This window comes from Harpegnathos saltator, unplaced genomic scaffold (assembly GCF_003227715.2).
Source record: "Harpegnathos saltator strain DR-91 unplaced genomic scaffold, Hsal_v8.6 scaffold467, whole genome shotgun sequence".
Classification (NCBI taxonomy): Eukaryota; Metazoa; Arthropoda; class Insecta; order Hymenoptera; family Formicidae; genus Harpegnathos; species Harpegnathos saltator.
The window spans coordinates 116,644-128,058 of NW_020230280.1; the positions used below are offsets into that span (position 1 = coordinate 116,644).

Here is an 11,415-nt window from a genome sequence, read left to right on the forward strand (position 1 = left end):
AAACAGAGTCGGTAAACTAGAGCTTCTGTAATCCAACGTAGCTAAGATAATCAAAACAAGTTTCACGTGTTCACTAACTGCAATAGACATCGTTTCATAATTTTTTATAATCGAGTAACATATAGTAATGTGGTTGATATAAATTGGAAGCTAATCATGAAAATTATTTATATTCTTTGATATAATAAAACTATATTATAACGCACATTAAATTATAATCATGACTTCGTCACATATAAATCATGCAGTGATTAGTGATACTACAACGCAATTTTTATCAATAATTGATAGATTATTATCATTAACTAGTACTAAACTCAGTGATAAAAAGCAAATTAATGTATGCCTGAGTGATCTTAATGAACTGGATTATAGATGGCTTGATGTTATAAATAATGATGTAAGAAACATATTTATATTTATATTAAATGATAAGAGTAAACATTTTGTGATAATGATCATATCCACAGCTACATTTTGTATAATTTGTACAACAATTTGTATTTATATAACAATTGTTATAAGATTAAATATAAATTAAATTCTGATTTATTTTTCAGGCTGTACTATTGTTAGTGAATCAACTTTGCACAAATATTTTACCTGCAGAAACATTCTTAGTCCAGAATGCCTGTAAATTTCTGTACAATTTAACACAAAGTAATATTAAACTTCATGGTCGGACATTTGTTGCTTGTAAACGATGGATCTTAGAAGCATTGGAATTCTCTGAACCATTGGCACAAATCGATGTATTGATTACTATAAAGAGCTTCTTATATGTTGGATATTTCAGTGATATCAATCATGTCAGTGTATAGTATGTTATCTTATAACTTAAATTGCTATCAAGTAAATATATCAATTTCTTAAAATTAAACATCATATATTTCAGTATGCACGTTTGTTACTGAGAGATAAAGATTTATTGATAAGACATTTAAATCCATTATATGGTCCATGGTCTGAAATAAATTTTCACGCTCTTGAGTGTTTACAAGAGATTGTGGTAAACAAAAACAACAGTAATTATTTGTCAGATGAATTTATATTTTTGATAAAAGATATTATTTTCAAGATTCTTACACTATTACCATATTGGGAGGATGATAAACTTTATTACAGTAAGGTATGTAATTTTTATTATATAATATATAAAATGTAACATGTTATATAATATGTAAAATATATATTCAACAATTTGTATACTTACAGGTTATACGTTTGTGTCTACACATCTTGCATTTTATGGTGTCGAAGAAAATGATTCCTAATACCCCAGATTTTATTGGGGAAATATTAGGAGTGATACAGGCATTTTTATTTCATGGTATTAAAGATTATCCAACTACAAAGCCGCAATTACTCCGTCCTGCGGCAATGAATTTACCAGAACGTGTCCATGTAATACCAAAATGCAAGAATCTTAAGAACCACAAAGCAAGGCCGAAAAAAACAGCTGCTAAAAAGATTATGTCTGATACAAGAAATAATACTCTTTCAGAACATAGTGGAACTTCCAAATATTCTAGCGATTCAGACACATCGGACACAGAAGGCAACAATTCTGTCCATGTCGATTTCAAAGTGAGATTGGGAGCTGTATGTTTATTGCAAGTTCTCACAGAGTTCACTCAAAGTAGAGAGATTTTCGGATATTGGCCACAAATTGTTGCTACTGGCTCACGGAATGACGCACGAGTGTTAACAAGAAGCATATTGGTAGAACCCGTGTCGAAAGTTAGACTAAATGTATTAAGTACATTAACAGAATTATTGACGGGTGCCAGACCATTCTTGAAACACGCGGAGGATACCAATTATACTTCCTTCATCACATTTTTTGGCATAGTTTGTTTGATGGTCAAAGAATTGCATTTTACATTATCATTGGTTTTATTTACTGAGAAAAACGTGGCTGTTTTGACTCATGCATTGAAATGCACGGCGGCTCTCGTACAAGGTACACCGTATGAACGTTTAAAATCTGGTTTGGTCAACAAATTAGTTAGAAATTGTAGGCCACACATATTTCATAAAGGTACAGCATTATTACTTATTCTATATGATTTTTAATTTATTATATCGTTGTGAAGTGTTATAACATTTTTACAGATCCGACTGTGCGAGTTGCAGCATTGTCTGTTTTCGAAGCATTCGCCTCGAGCGAACCTATTACTCCAGAGATATCGAACATGTTAGCTAAGCAATCTATGAATGATGCAGAGTCAGAAAGACTACAGTTCAATGCTAGTCTTACTAACGATATCGGAACGGAGGAAGAAGAAGAAATAGATATAGAAGATATTGATAATTCGGTGAACAGTTCTAATGAAGTTAAAATATCTAAAGATGAGAAAATTAGTGTGCTAGTTCGCGTCTGTTTAGAAAATATATCTAATAAGGTATCATGATTTATATTTAAAGCTAAAAGTCTACAATCAAGGAAGTTAACAATCAAATTAACAATATATACAATGTATATTCTTTACTAATATAATATTCTTTTCATTTCAGACAATCAGTACACCTGTACGACTTCAATCTTTAAAACTCATAGGAAGATTGGCATTCAATACGGGCAACCTCGTGTTTCCTCATTTAGAGAAAGTGACCACAACACTGGTCTCAGTTATGGGAGAGGCGGAGAGTCAAGTGGTATTACATGCGTGTCGAGTCTTAGAGATTATATCTGGTTGCCTCGCAAACACTGAGGCCTATCATAACAACGGTACACTATTTTGGAATACTATATTTGAATCTATGATATCACTTGCTCAAACATCGCAGACTATACTGCGAGAAGCTGCTTGCGATTGTCTGGGTAGCATCAATGGAAATATACTTACACAATTATCGGTGAGTATTGGTGAGAAGTGTACGTAATTGGTTGAGATTTTAATTTATTTTGCATTAAAATTAATATATTTTTACATAAAGATTATACATTTTCTTGTTGAAATATGCTCATATGATACATTAAAATATAATTATTTTGATTTACATTTTCAGAGGCAAAGAGTTATATTAGTAATAACGATATTGTTCGGAGCAGTTCGCGATGAAGAGAGCGCTGTGAGGGCAGCCGGATTACGTGCATTAGGAATGTTAGTAACTTTGTCAGCGTTAGAAGATGATACCGGTTTCCTCATGGATCTGGCTGACATAGTTTACTTGACCTCCGATGACAAGAATCTTGGTGTTCGTGTAAAAAGTGCTTGGGCATTGGCAAACCTGTGTGATTGCCTCTCTAGACAGAAGTTTGTTTATGCCTTTTTTCATTTGATATGAATATGTATCTTCCTTTTTTTGCAATATATGCTCTATTTATGTACATATATTTTTTTCAGGCAACACGAAGACAGAGAACCATTGCCTTTGGAGGTCCTATTACCTCAATTGTATCAAGTGTGTGTAAAGGCTGCAAAGGATAACGATAAAGTGAAGTGCAATGCTGTTAGAGCAATTGGAACCATATTGTATCTATGTCCAGAGAAGCACATACTTTCCGATACGGCATTAGGACTAGATGCGCTTATTAATTGTGCAGTTTTAGGAAATGATATGAAAGTAAGTTTTAATATAATTCTAATCTATCACGAGTTTCAATTTATTTACAATTAAAGCTGTTTGATATCAGTGCTGATTTGGTATTTATATGTTGGTGCCTCACTGCAGTAAATAAATATTCCTTGCTTAACATATATTTGTAAAAGATGAATCTTACATTTATGTTATTAGGTACGATGGAATGCTTGTCGAGCTTTAGGATTAGTTTTAGGTCATAATCCAGACGCAATATTGCCATCTTCTTGGAAAGTACGTACATACTTTAAATTACCAACGAATGATATTCTCTTTATTAAGATATAAAAAAAGATATTTTTATAGGTTCAAGTATTTCCAGTGCTCGCTAATTTGATATGTCACAGTCCTAATTTTAAAGTCCGCACTAATGCCGCATGGGCACTATCGTCTTGTAATCATTATGGTGAATATACTGTGATGTTATGGAAAAATATTATTTTAGCCTTTGAAAATGCTCAACATGTCCCGAGCTATATGGAATATTCACATCAAGATGCATTGATTCAACAAGTGAGTATGTTTGCTGACATCATCTTGATCTCGTTATCGCTTATCAATCAATCAAACTCGAAATGTATCTTTTAGTTATGCCTTACTCTCAGTCGTGTTGCCGCTTGTACAGAAGAATCCGAACTGCAAAATCTTTGGGAGGAAATTGGCGATCATGTGGAGGAAATTTCTAATTTTATGAAACAGTTCCAGGTATAACATATATAACATAAAGAGTGTGTGTATTACAAAAAAATTATTGTTAAATTCTTTTATAAAATAGATATATCAACTATTCTGTTGCAGGAAACTGTGTTGCCTGAAAAACTAGGGGATTTAATTAAAGCAAGAGCTCAACTGGAACATCATGCAAAAAATGCGCGATACATCGAAAATCGTCAAATCGCTCAATTCTTAGCAAATATATTTGAGAGAACTAATCACTATGACAATTTAGATGTCACACCTACAATATAAATTTATAAGAACCAATAGTAAAAAGAAATTAAAAATATTTCTTGACAAGCATTTTTTGTACAAATTATTCATGATTCTATTGGAAAAATAGATATAAATTTATAGTAACAGTCATTTTTAATTCATTCAAAATAAAAATAATTTTAATATATTATTTTATTTACTAATTTGTAAAATGTTAAATAAAATATGTATTATATACAATATGGTCCAAAAGTTCTTGGACTAAGTTTTTTAACACTCTCCTACCAACGTCATTTACTAAGCCATGATTGAACTACATAGTTCAAACTGTTTCTCACAAGAATGCAAATTGGCGTTAATATAGTTGCAGTTATTAAGGCAGAATGTCTCGCACTAATTGTGTCATTACTCCATATATCATGAGATAGGTGTTTAGGAGGAACAATATATAGCGGTTAAATTTTGTTGTAAAGTCGATTTTTTGGATACAAAGACTAATTCAGAAAGCTTACGGTAATGCACTAAATCGAACAATTTTTAAGTGGCTTCAGAAAGCCATAATCAACTAAACAAGATCCCCGCAGGAGACTTTTCTAATGCCATGAAGAAGTTGGAAACATGTACTAAACTGTGTATTACATATGATGGATCCTGTTTTGAATAAATAAACAGAAAAAAATACTCGCCTTCTTTTTTTAATTTTTATTACCTTAGTCCAGGAACTTTTGGACAGTATATTGTATATACATACTAGCATATGATACAATAGATTTGCTTGTAAAATCAAATTTACTAGTTATACATATATACTAGTAATACATATATTCTGAAATTTTAAACCTAACAAACAAAAATATTAATATGCATTGTCATGTTCCATTTTCACATTGACTGTTTTTACTTGTTACTTTAACAGATATTTTTGGTATGATTTCTTGACTCTCATTTGTTACCTTCAATTCATCTTCAACAGTAGACATATCTTCAAGACAATTCTGAATATTTCCTTTATTATTTTTATATTCTTTACTAGTTTCTGCAATCCTAGTTTCTTCATTCTCATCTGAACTATCATCTTCACTGTTTCCTTCACTTGCAACAGTGTTATCTTCTTTCGTAGTTTTCACTTGTTTCTTTTGCCTACGTCCTTGCTTTTTCTTTAATCTCTTAGCACGTTTTTTTGCTGTTGCTTCTTCTGCCAATTTCTTATTTTTCTCCAATTTCTGATGATATTCAACATCTAACAACTCCTATAATTTTTATTATATAAAAATCTTTAAAAATATCTTAGGTGTCTAATCATATCTAATCTTATAATATATGTAAAGATATTTATATATAAATATACATATATATGTACACAATCTTGTATATACTTGTAGTTTTTGCACATTACCTTGTGCGCTTTCTCTTGAATAAATTTTTGCCGTGCATATTCCTTGCGTCGTAAATGTCTATACACGTGAAACTCTCCACTGCCAGCTCCAGCACTACTACCCATAACATTACGAACAAATTCTGGCACAGATGGTGTATTTTTCGCTTTAGGGCGTTCTGGTAGTATTATTGGCTTATCCTGTAAAGAATTAAAATATATATTATTTTAATTATATCTTAAACGAGATCATTCTTAAATAAGATAAAAATATTTTTAAAAAAGGCTAAAAAAGAACGACCAAGAATTTAATACTTACTATGTTTTTCATTAATTTTACAAGTTTTAACCTTTGCAGATCTACGGCCGTTTTCGCTACTACAGGTTTTTCTTCATCCTTCTCTTTACTAGTTGACATCTTTTTTAATTATTTTGTTGATGTAAGAAGTTAACTTTACGTTGAGCTTAATTATTTATTTGCGTTACATGGATTTATTGATCAATACTTTTATAATAAACTGATGACAAGTGAAGTTGTTTGTACACCTTTAACCTAGCTTATGCACGACAATTCACTGATAAACCACGACTTCATTCCAATATTCACTGACAGCACTGAAAATCTATAGTATACGTGACACAAACTATTTATTTTTAGTACTGGCAGTGAACTTCGGAACGCAGCCCACACTACTTAAGCCCAGTTCCACAACTTGTTTTAAACGGAGTTTAAAGCTAAAACGATGGTTAAAAGCAATAGTATATGCACATGTACCGCTGATATCTCCGTTTTTACTGGGAGTTGAGAGTCGAAATTTATGGCGAAAATAGGGCTGAAACAGAACTATGTTTCGGCAAAAAAAAACAGGCCTGTATCTCTAGCCGTTTAGGAGATATCGAAGATTAAAGTTTTCCAACCTTTTTCCGTTGATATCTCCGCTTCTACTGGGAGTTGAGAGTCGTAATTAATGGAGAAATGTTGGGTTTTTAGAGGACTATATTTTGGTGCAAGAAAGAGGCATGTATCTCTAGCCGTTTAGGAGATATCGAAGGTTAAAGTTTTCCAACATTTTCCGTTGATATCTCCGCTTCTACTGGGAGTTGAGAGTCGTAATTAATGGTGAAATGTAGGGTTTTTAGAGGATTATATTTTGATGCAAAAAACAGGCCTGTATCTCTAGCCGTTTAGGAGATATCGAAGGTTACATTTTTCAAACCTTTTTCCGTTGATATCTCCGCTTCTACTGAGAGTTGAGAGTCGTAATTTATGGACAAATGTAGAGTTTTTAGAGGACTATATTTTGGTGCAAGAAACATGCCTGTATCTCTAGCCGTTTAGGAGATATCGAAGGTTAAAGTTTTCCAACCTTTTTCCGTTGATATCTCCGCTTCTACTGGGAGTTGAGAGTCGTAATTAATGGTGAAATGTAGGGTTTTCAGAGGACTATGTTTTGGTGCAAGAAACAGGCCTGTATCTTTAGCCGTTTAGGAGATATCGAAGGTTAATGTTTTCCAACTTGAACCGTTGACATCTCCGCTTCTACTGGAAATTGAGAGTCGAAATTTATAGTGAGAAATGGGGTTTTTGCAGGGCTATGTTTTGGTAGAAAAATGAGGCCTGTATCTCTAGCCGTTTAGGAGATATCGTAGGTTAAAGTTTTCCAACTTGTACCGTTGATATCTCCGCTTCTACTGGGAACTGAGAGTCGAAATTAATGGTGAGAAATGGGGTTTTTACAGGGCTATATTTTGGTGAAAAAAACAGGCCTGTATCTCTAGCCGTTTAGGAGATATCGAAAGTTAAAGTTTTCCAACTTGTACTGTTGATATCTCCGCCTCTACTGGGAATTAAGAGTCGAAATTTATGTTGAGGTTAGGGTTGATACAGGACTATATTGTGGCAAAAAGACGTGCATGTATCTTGGGCCGTTTAGGAGATATCGGAGGTTAAACTTTTTCAACTTTTACTGTTAATATCTCTGCTTCTACTGGGAATTGAGTGTCGAGTTTTGTGTTGAGGGTAGGGTTGATATATGACTATATTGTGAGCAAGAAGCATGCCTGTATCTTGAGCCGTTTAGGAAACAAAGGCGCGTTCCTGTATCTTAAACCGTTTAGGAGATATCGAAGGTTGAATATTTTAACTGTTAATTGTTGAATGTTGTACTGTTACTAACCCCGTTTCAACTAGGTATTGAGAGTCGAACTTTTTGGTCTGACTAGGGTTGATATAGGACTATATTGTGGTAAAAGCGCATTCCTGTATCTTGAGCCGTTTAGGAGATGTCGAAGGTTACTTTCCCTGTAGTTATCCGCAAAAATGCTCGTACTGCGGATTAAGCAGCCGCGGGAGCAGGTGCGGAAGGAAAATCCATGCGAATTTTACGACCTCACCGGCAGTAGGCTCTGATTTGTTCTTGTCTTTATCACCGGCGAAAGAAGCGCCCATTTTAAAGTGCGATCATAAAATTCGCGACTACTTTGTTACGTTTATATCATCAATCTCTTCTCCTTCAATCTTACTTACCACTTAACAGTGGATCTGTTCTTTTTAGCTGCACTGCTAAACTGGTGCAATAAGTAAAGCCAGCGGCACACGGTACTTGTTTTCGTGCTGGATTGCTTGCTGGATAAAAATACTGCGTTCTGATTGGTGCATTTCCATCCATCTTCGAAAATGTATCAATCAGAACGCAGTATTTTCATTCAGCAAGCAATCCAGCACGAAAACAAGCATCGTGTGCCGCTGGCTTTAGAATAAGAAAAAATATAGTTATCTCACTCTAACTTATTGCACTAGTTCAGCAGTAGAGCTAAAAAGAACAGACCAAATGGCTGCGTCCCGAAAATCACTGCCAATACTGTAAATACATAGTTTGTGTCACGTATGCTATATAATTTCAGTGCTGGTAGTGAATATGGGAACGCAGCCAATAAAAACCAATAATCACTGATCGCTTATAGGGCGTTTTGTTTTTTTAATGTAGCTGTTGAATAAGTTAAATTTTCGTTTTATAAAATATACATACATGTATATATACATATTATATAAATAATTTATATATTTTTCTGAAAATAGTAATATTTTGAACTTTTGCATAAACTTAATGGCTTTACTATATATCGATTAATGGTCGATTTTGATCATCAAGATTTTTTCAATGGACAAAAGAGAATTGCAGGTAATTGACAGCTTTAAAAAAATTAATTAGTATATGCTAATGACAATTAATTAGATGTATAAGATATTATATCTAGAAAGCCATAAAGGGCTAATGTTAGCCAATGACCATTTATATAGATAGAGGTTAAGATGCGCAGAGAGAGAGGAAAGTCGATGTGATGAGCGCAATGTGCAAGAGCGCCGTTGATACTTTCCGTTAAACCATTTAGCTGTTAAGTCGTTTAATAATTTCAGTCGTGTAGTAGATTAAGAATATATTTCTTTATTTAAGTAAGATTACAAAGTTGAATTAATTTTTCCTAACAACCGTTCTCAGTAATAAATAGAAGAGTCACAATTGTGAGATTTTTCCTTATAATTCGTTATCGAGAATAAGAATCCTATATATAAAATAAAAATTTGTTTCATAAAATTTGCGTTTTATAAAGACTATATTGTATTGTGATTGTCTTTCCTATAATAACTGTACAATGCATACTGTTTTTATCATTATTTTGAACAATATTCCTTTTTAAAATATAAGATAAACAATGACATTAAAAAAATTGATTTCTACATAATTATATCATAATATAATATTTTTTACATAATTAGAAAAGAGAACAGATTAAAACTAATTTAAATATATGAACTTTTCAGATGATTATCATGGATGACAATCAAGAAAACAATATTACAAATGGTTCATTATTCTCTCCAGTTGATATTATTGATTTGACACATGAATCATCAATTGGAATCGCACAATCACATGACAGACATTTGGCAAATGTAGAAGAAATAGGTAATAATACTGTTATAGACTTAAACCTTACTTCTACACATAAAACAAGTGCTTCATGCAGCAATAGAAGGTTTGTACATACTAATTTTGTTTTATTTTTTTTTAACAAAATGGGAATATATATATATGGTTTATTTTTCAACTAACCATATATAATTATCTGAGTTAAGACTTTTCTGTATCTGCTAGTAGAAAGCCAAAACTGAACAACATTAAAAACATGGAGGAAATTATAACTCTCGATGATACAATCTGTATCCCAGATGATGATAAATACTATGTGGTTGGATCAGATAATGGAGAATCAGTGCGGTTAATATGTCCAATATGTTTTGAACTGTTATCTTCTAAATTAAAACCTACTACTACTCGTTGTGGACATATATTTTGTGCACAATGCTTGGAAACACATTTTTGTACATCTAAAAAATGTCCAACATGCCAAAGTACTATAACATTAAAATCTTGTACCAGATTATTTTTATAAATGTTTGTTTCATAAATATTCATAAGTATCCTTTATATAAAATAAAATTTAAATTTATAGAAGTTATATATTGATTCTAATTTTAATTTAATTCTAATTTTAATTCTAATTTAATTTAATTCTAATTTTAATTTATTCTAATTTTAATTTATAATTTATATTTCATATTCTAATTCTATTTTCATTATGCATTGAGTATAATATAATAATTCTATTTGAATGTATGATTTTGACATTTCTTCTTCTAATAATGCTATTTTTTTATTATAAAAAAATATAAAAACATTAAATAAATTTGCAATATTTCAAATGCCCATTATAGTATTTAATATTTTTAATATATATTTTAGGAAATAATTTAAAAGATATATAGAAATTAAAAAGCATCTTATATTTCAATATTATACCTGAAAAGTTTATTGTTTAATAATATGTAATTTACATTTTATAATTTAGAACATAATACAATCATATTGTAATAGGAAGATTATTTGCTTTCACTAATGATAATTTCATTTTTAGAAGAAAAAAATTATTTATTTTGTTATTTGTAAACTAAGTATAGTATATGGTGATAAAATTCTGTATTATAAACTTAATATATAATGAAATACAACTAAGATATATGTGTAATTAAGTTAATAACTAAGATATAAGTGTAATTAAATAAATATATAATAAATTAAGTATGTGTGTGTATGTGTGCGTGTGTGTGTATATATGTATATGTATATGTATTAATTGATATCTTCAAATATATTTGTCCACATAAATAAAACTATATATTGTCTTTGGTTTTGCTGTAAAAATAATAAATAAACAAATTATAAGAATTATTTTTCAATAAAATTTAATTAGAATTATCTTCCAATGTAATTTATTTTTTATCATGACAGAAATACATGCTTTAGTTGGATTTTCATATATTGTTTTTTCAACAGGATGAAGTATTTGAATCTACTAATTTATAAAAGTTCTTTTTATATTATCGCAAACAAGTTATTTTAAATGTGATATTGTTTACAGCTATATTTTAAATATTGTTATATTATTAAGTAACTATATTG

General features: G+C 31.0%; 3 protein-coding genes across 7 annotated transcripts; 2 read left to right on the plus strand and 1 right to left on the minus strand.

Moving 5' to 3' along the window:
* Positions 1–181: 181 nt before the first annotated feature.
* Positions 182–4,664, plus strand: LOC105185015 (HEAT repeat-containing protein 6). The gene is made up of 12 exons (XM_011144213.3): positions 182–400; positions 561–809; positions 896–1,129; positions 1,216–2,041; positions 2,116–2,405; positions 2,518–2,859; positions 3,013–3,260; positions 3,351–3,570; positions 3,742–3,819; positions 3,892–4,098; positions 4,174–4,290; positions 4,384–4,664. Exons 1-12 carry the CDS (start codon positions 221–223, stop codon positions 4,552–4,554), a joined length of 3,162 nt encoding a protein of 1,053 aa, XP_011142515.1. The 5' UTR covers positions 182–220; the 3' UTR covers positions 4,555–4,664.
* Positions 4,665–4,848: 184 nt separating this feature from the next.
* Positions 4,849–8,442, minus strand: LOC105185037 (PRKR-interacting protein 1 homolog). Of its 2 annotated transcripts, none has more exons than XM_025302053.1 (4): positions 8,421–8,442; positions 6,213–6,311; positions 5,915–6,094; positions 4,849–5,768 (listed from the first exon to the last, which is right to left on the minus strand). In XM_025302053.1, the coding sequence occupies exons 2-4, from the start codon at positions 6,309–6,311 to the stop codon at positions 5,388–5,390; spliced, it is 660 nt and encodes a 219-aa protein (XP_025157838.1). In that variant the 5' UTR covers positions 8,421–8,442; the 3' UTR covers positions 4,849–5,387. The 2 variants fall into 2 exon arrangements, with proteins under 2 accessions (XP_025157838.1, XP_011142552.1); XM_011144250.3 differs by lacking the exon at positions 8,421–8,442 and adding an exon at positions 8,071–8,412.
* Positions 8,443–8,964: 522 nt separating this feature from the next.
* LOC105185036 (E3 ubiquitin-protein ligase RNF4) lies at positions 8,965–10,373 on the plus strand. Of its 4 annotated transcripts, none has more exons than XM_011144249.3 (3): positions 8,965–9,075; positions 9,717–9,931; positions 10,051–10,373. In XM_011144249.3, exons 1-3 carry the CDS (start codon positions 9,055–9,057, stop codon positions 10,346–10,348), a joined length of 534 nt encoding a protein of 177 aa, XP_011142551.1. In that variant the 5' UTR covers positions 8,965–9,054; the 3' UTR covers positions 10,349–10,373. The 4 variants fall into 4 exon arrangements, with proteins under 4 accessions (XP_011142551.1, XP_019697788.1, XP_019697789.1 ...); XM_019842229.2 differs by having other exon boundaries at positions 8,967–9,075; positions 10,054–10,373; XM_019842230.2 differs by lacking the exon at positions 8,965–9,075 and adding an exon at positions 9,123–9,347.
* The last annotated feature ends 1,042 nt before the right edge of the window (positions 10,374–11,415 follow it).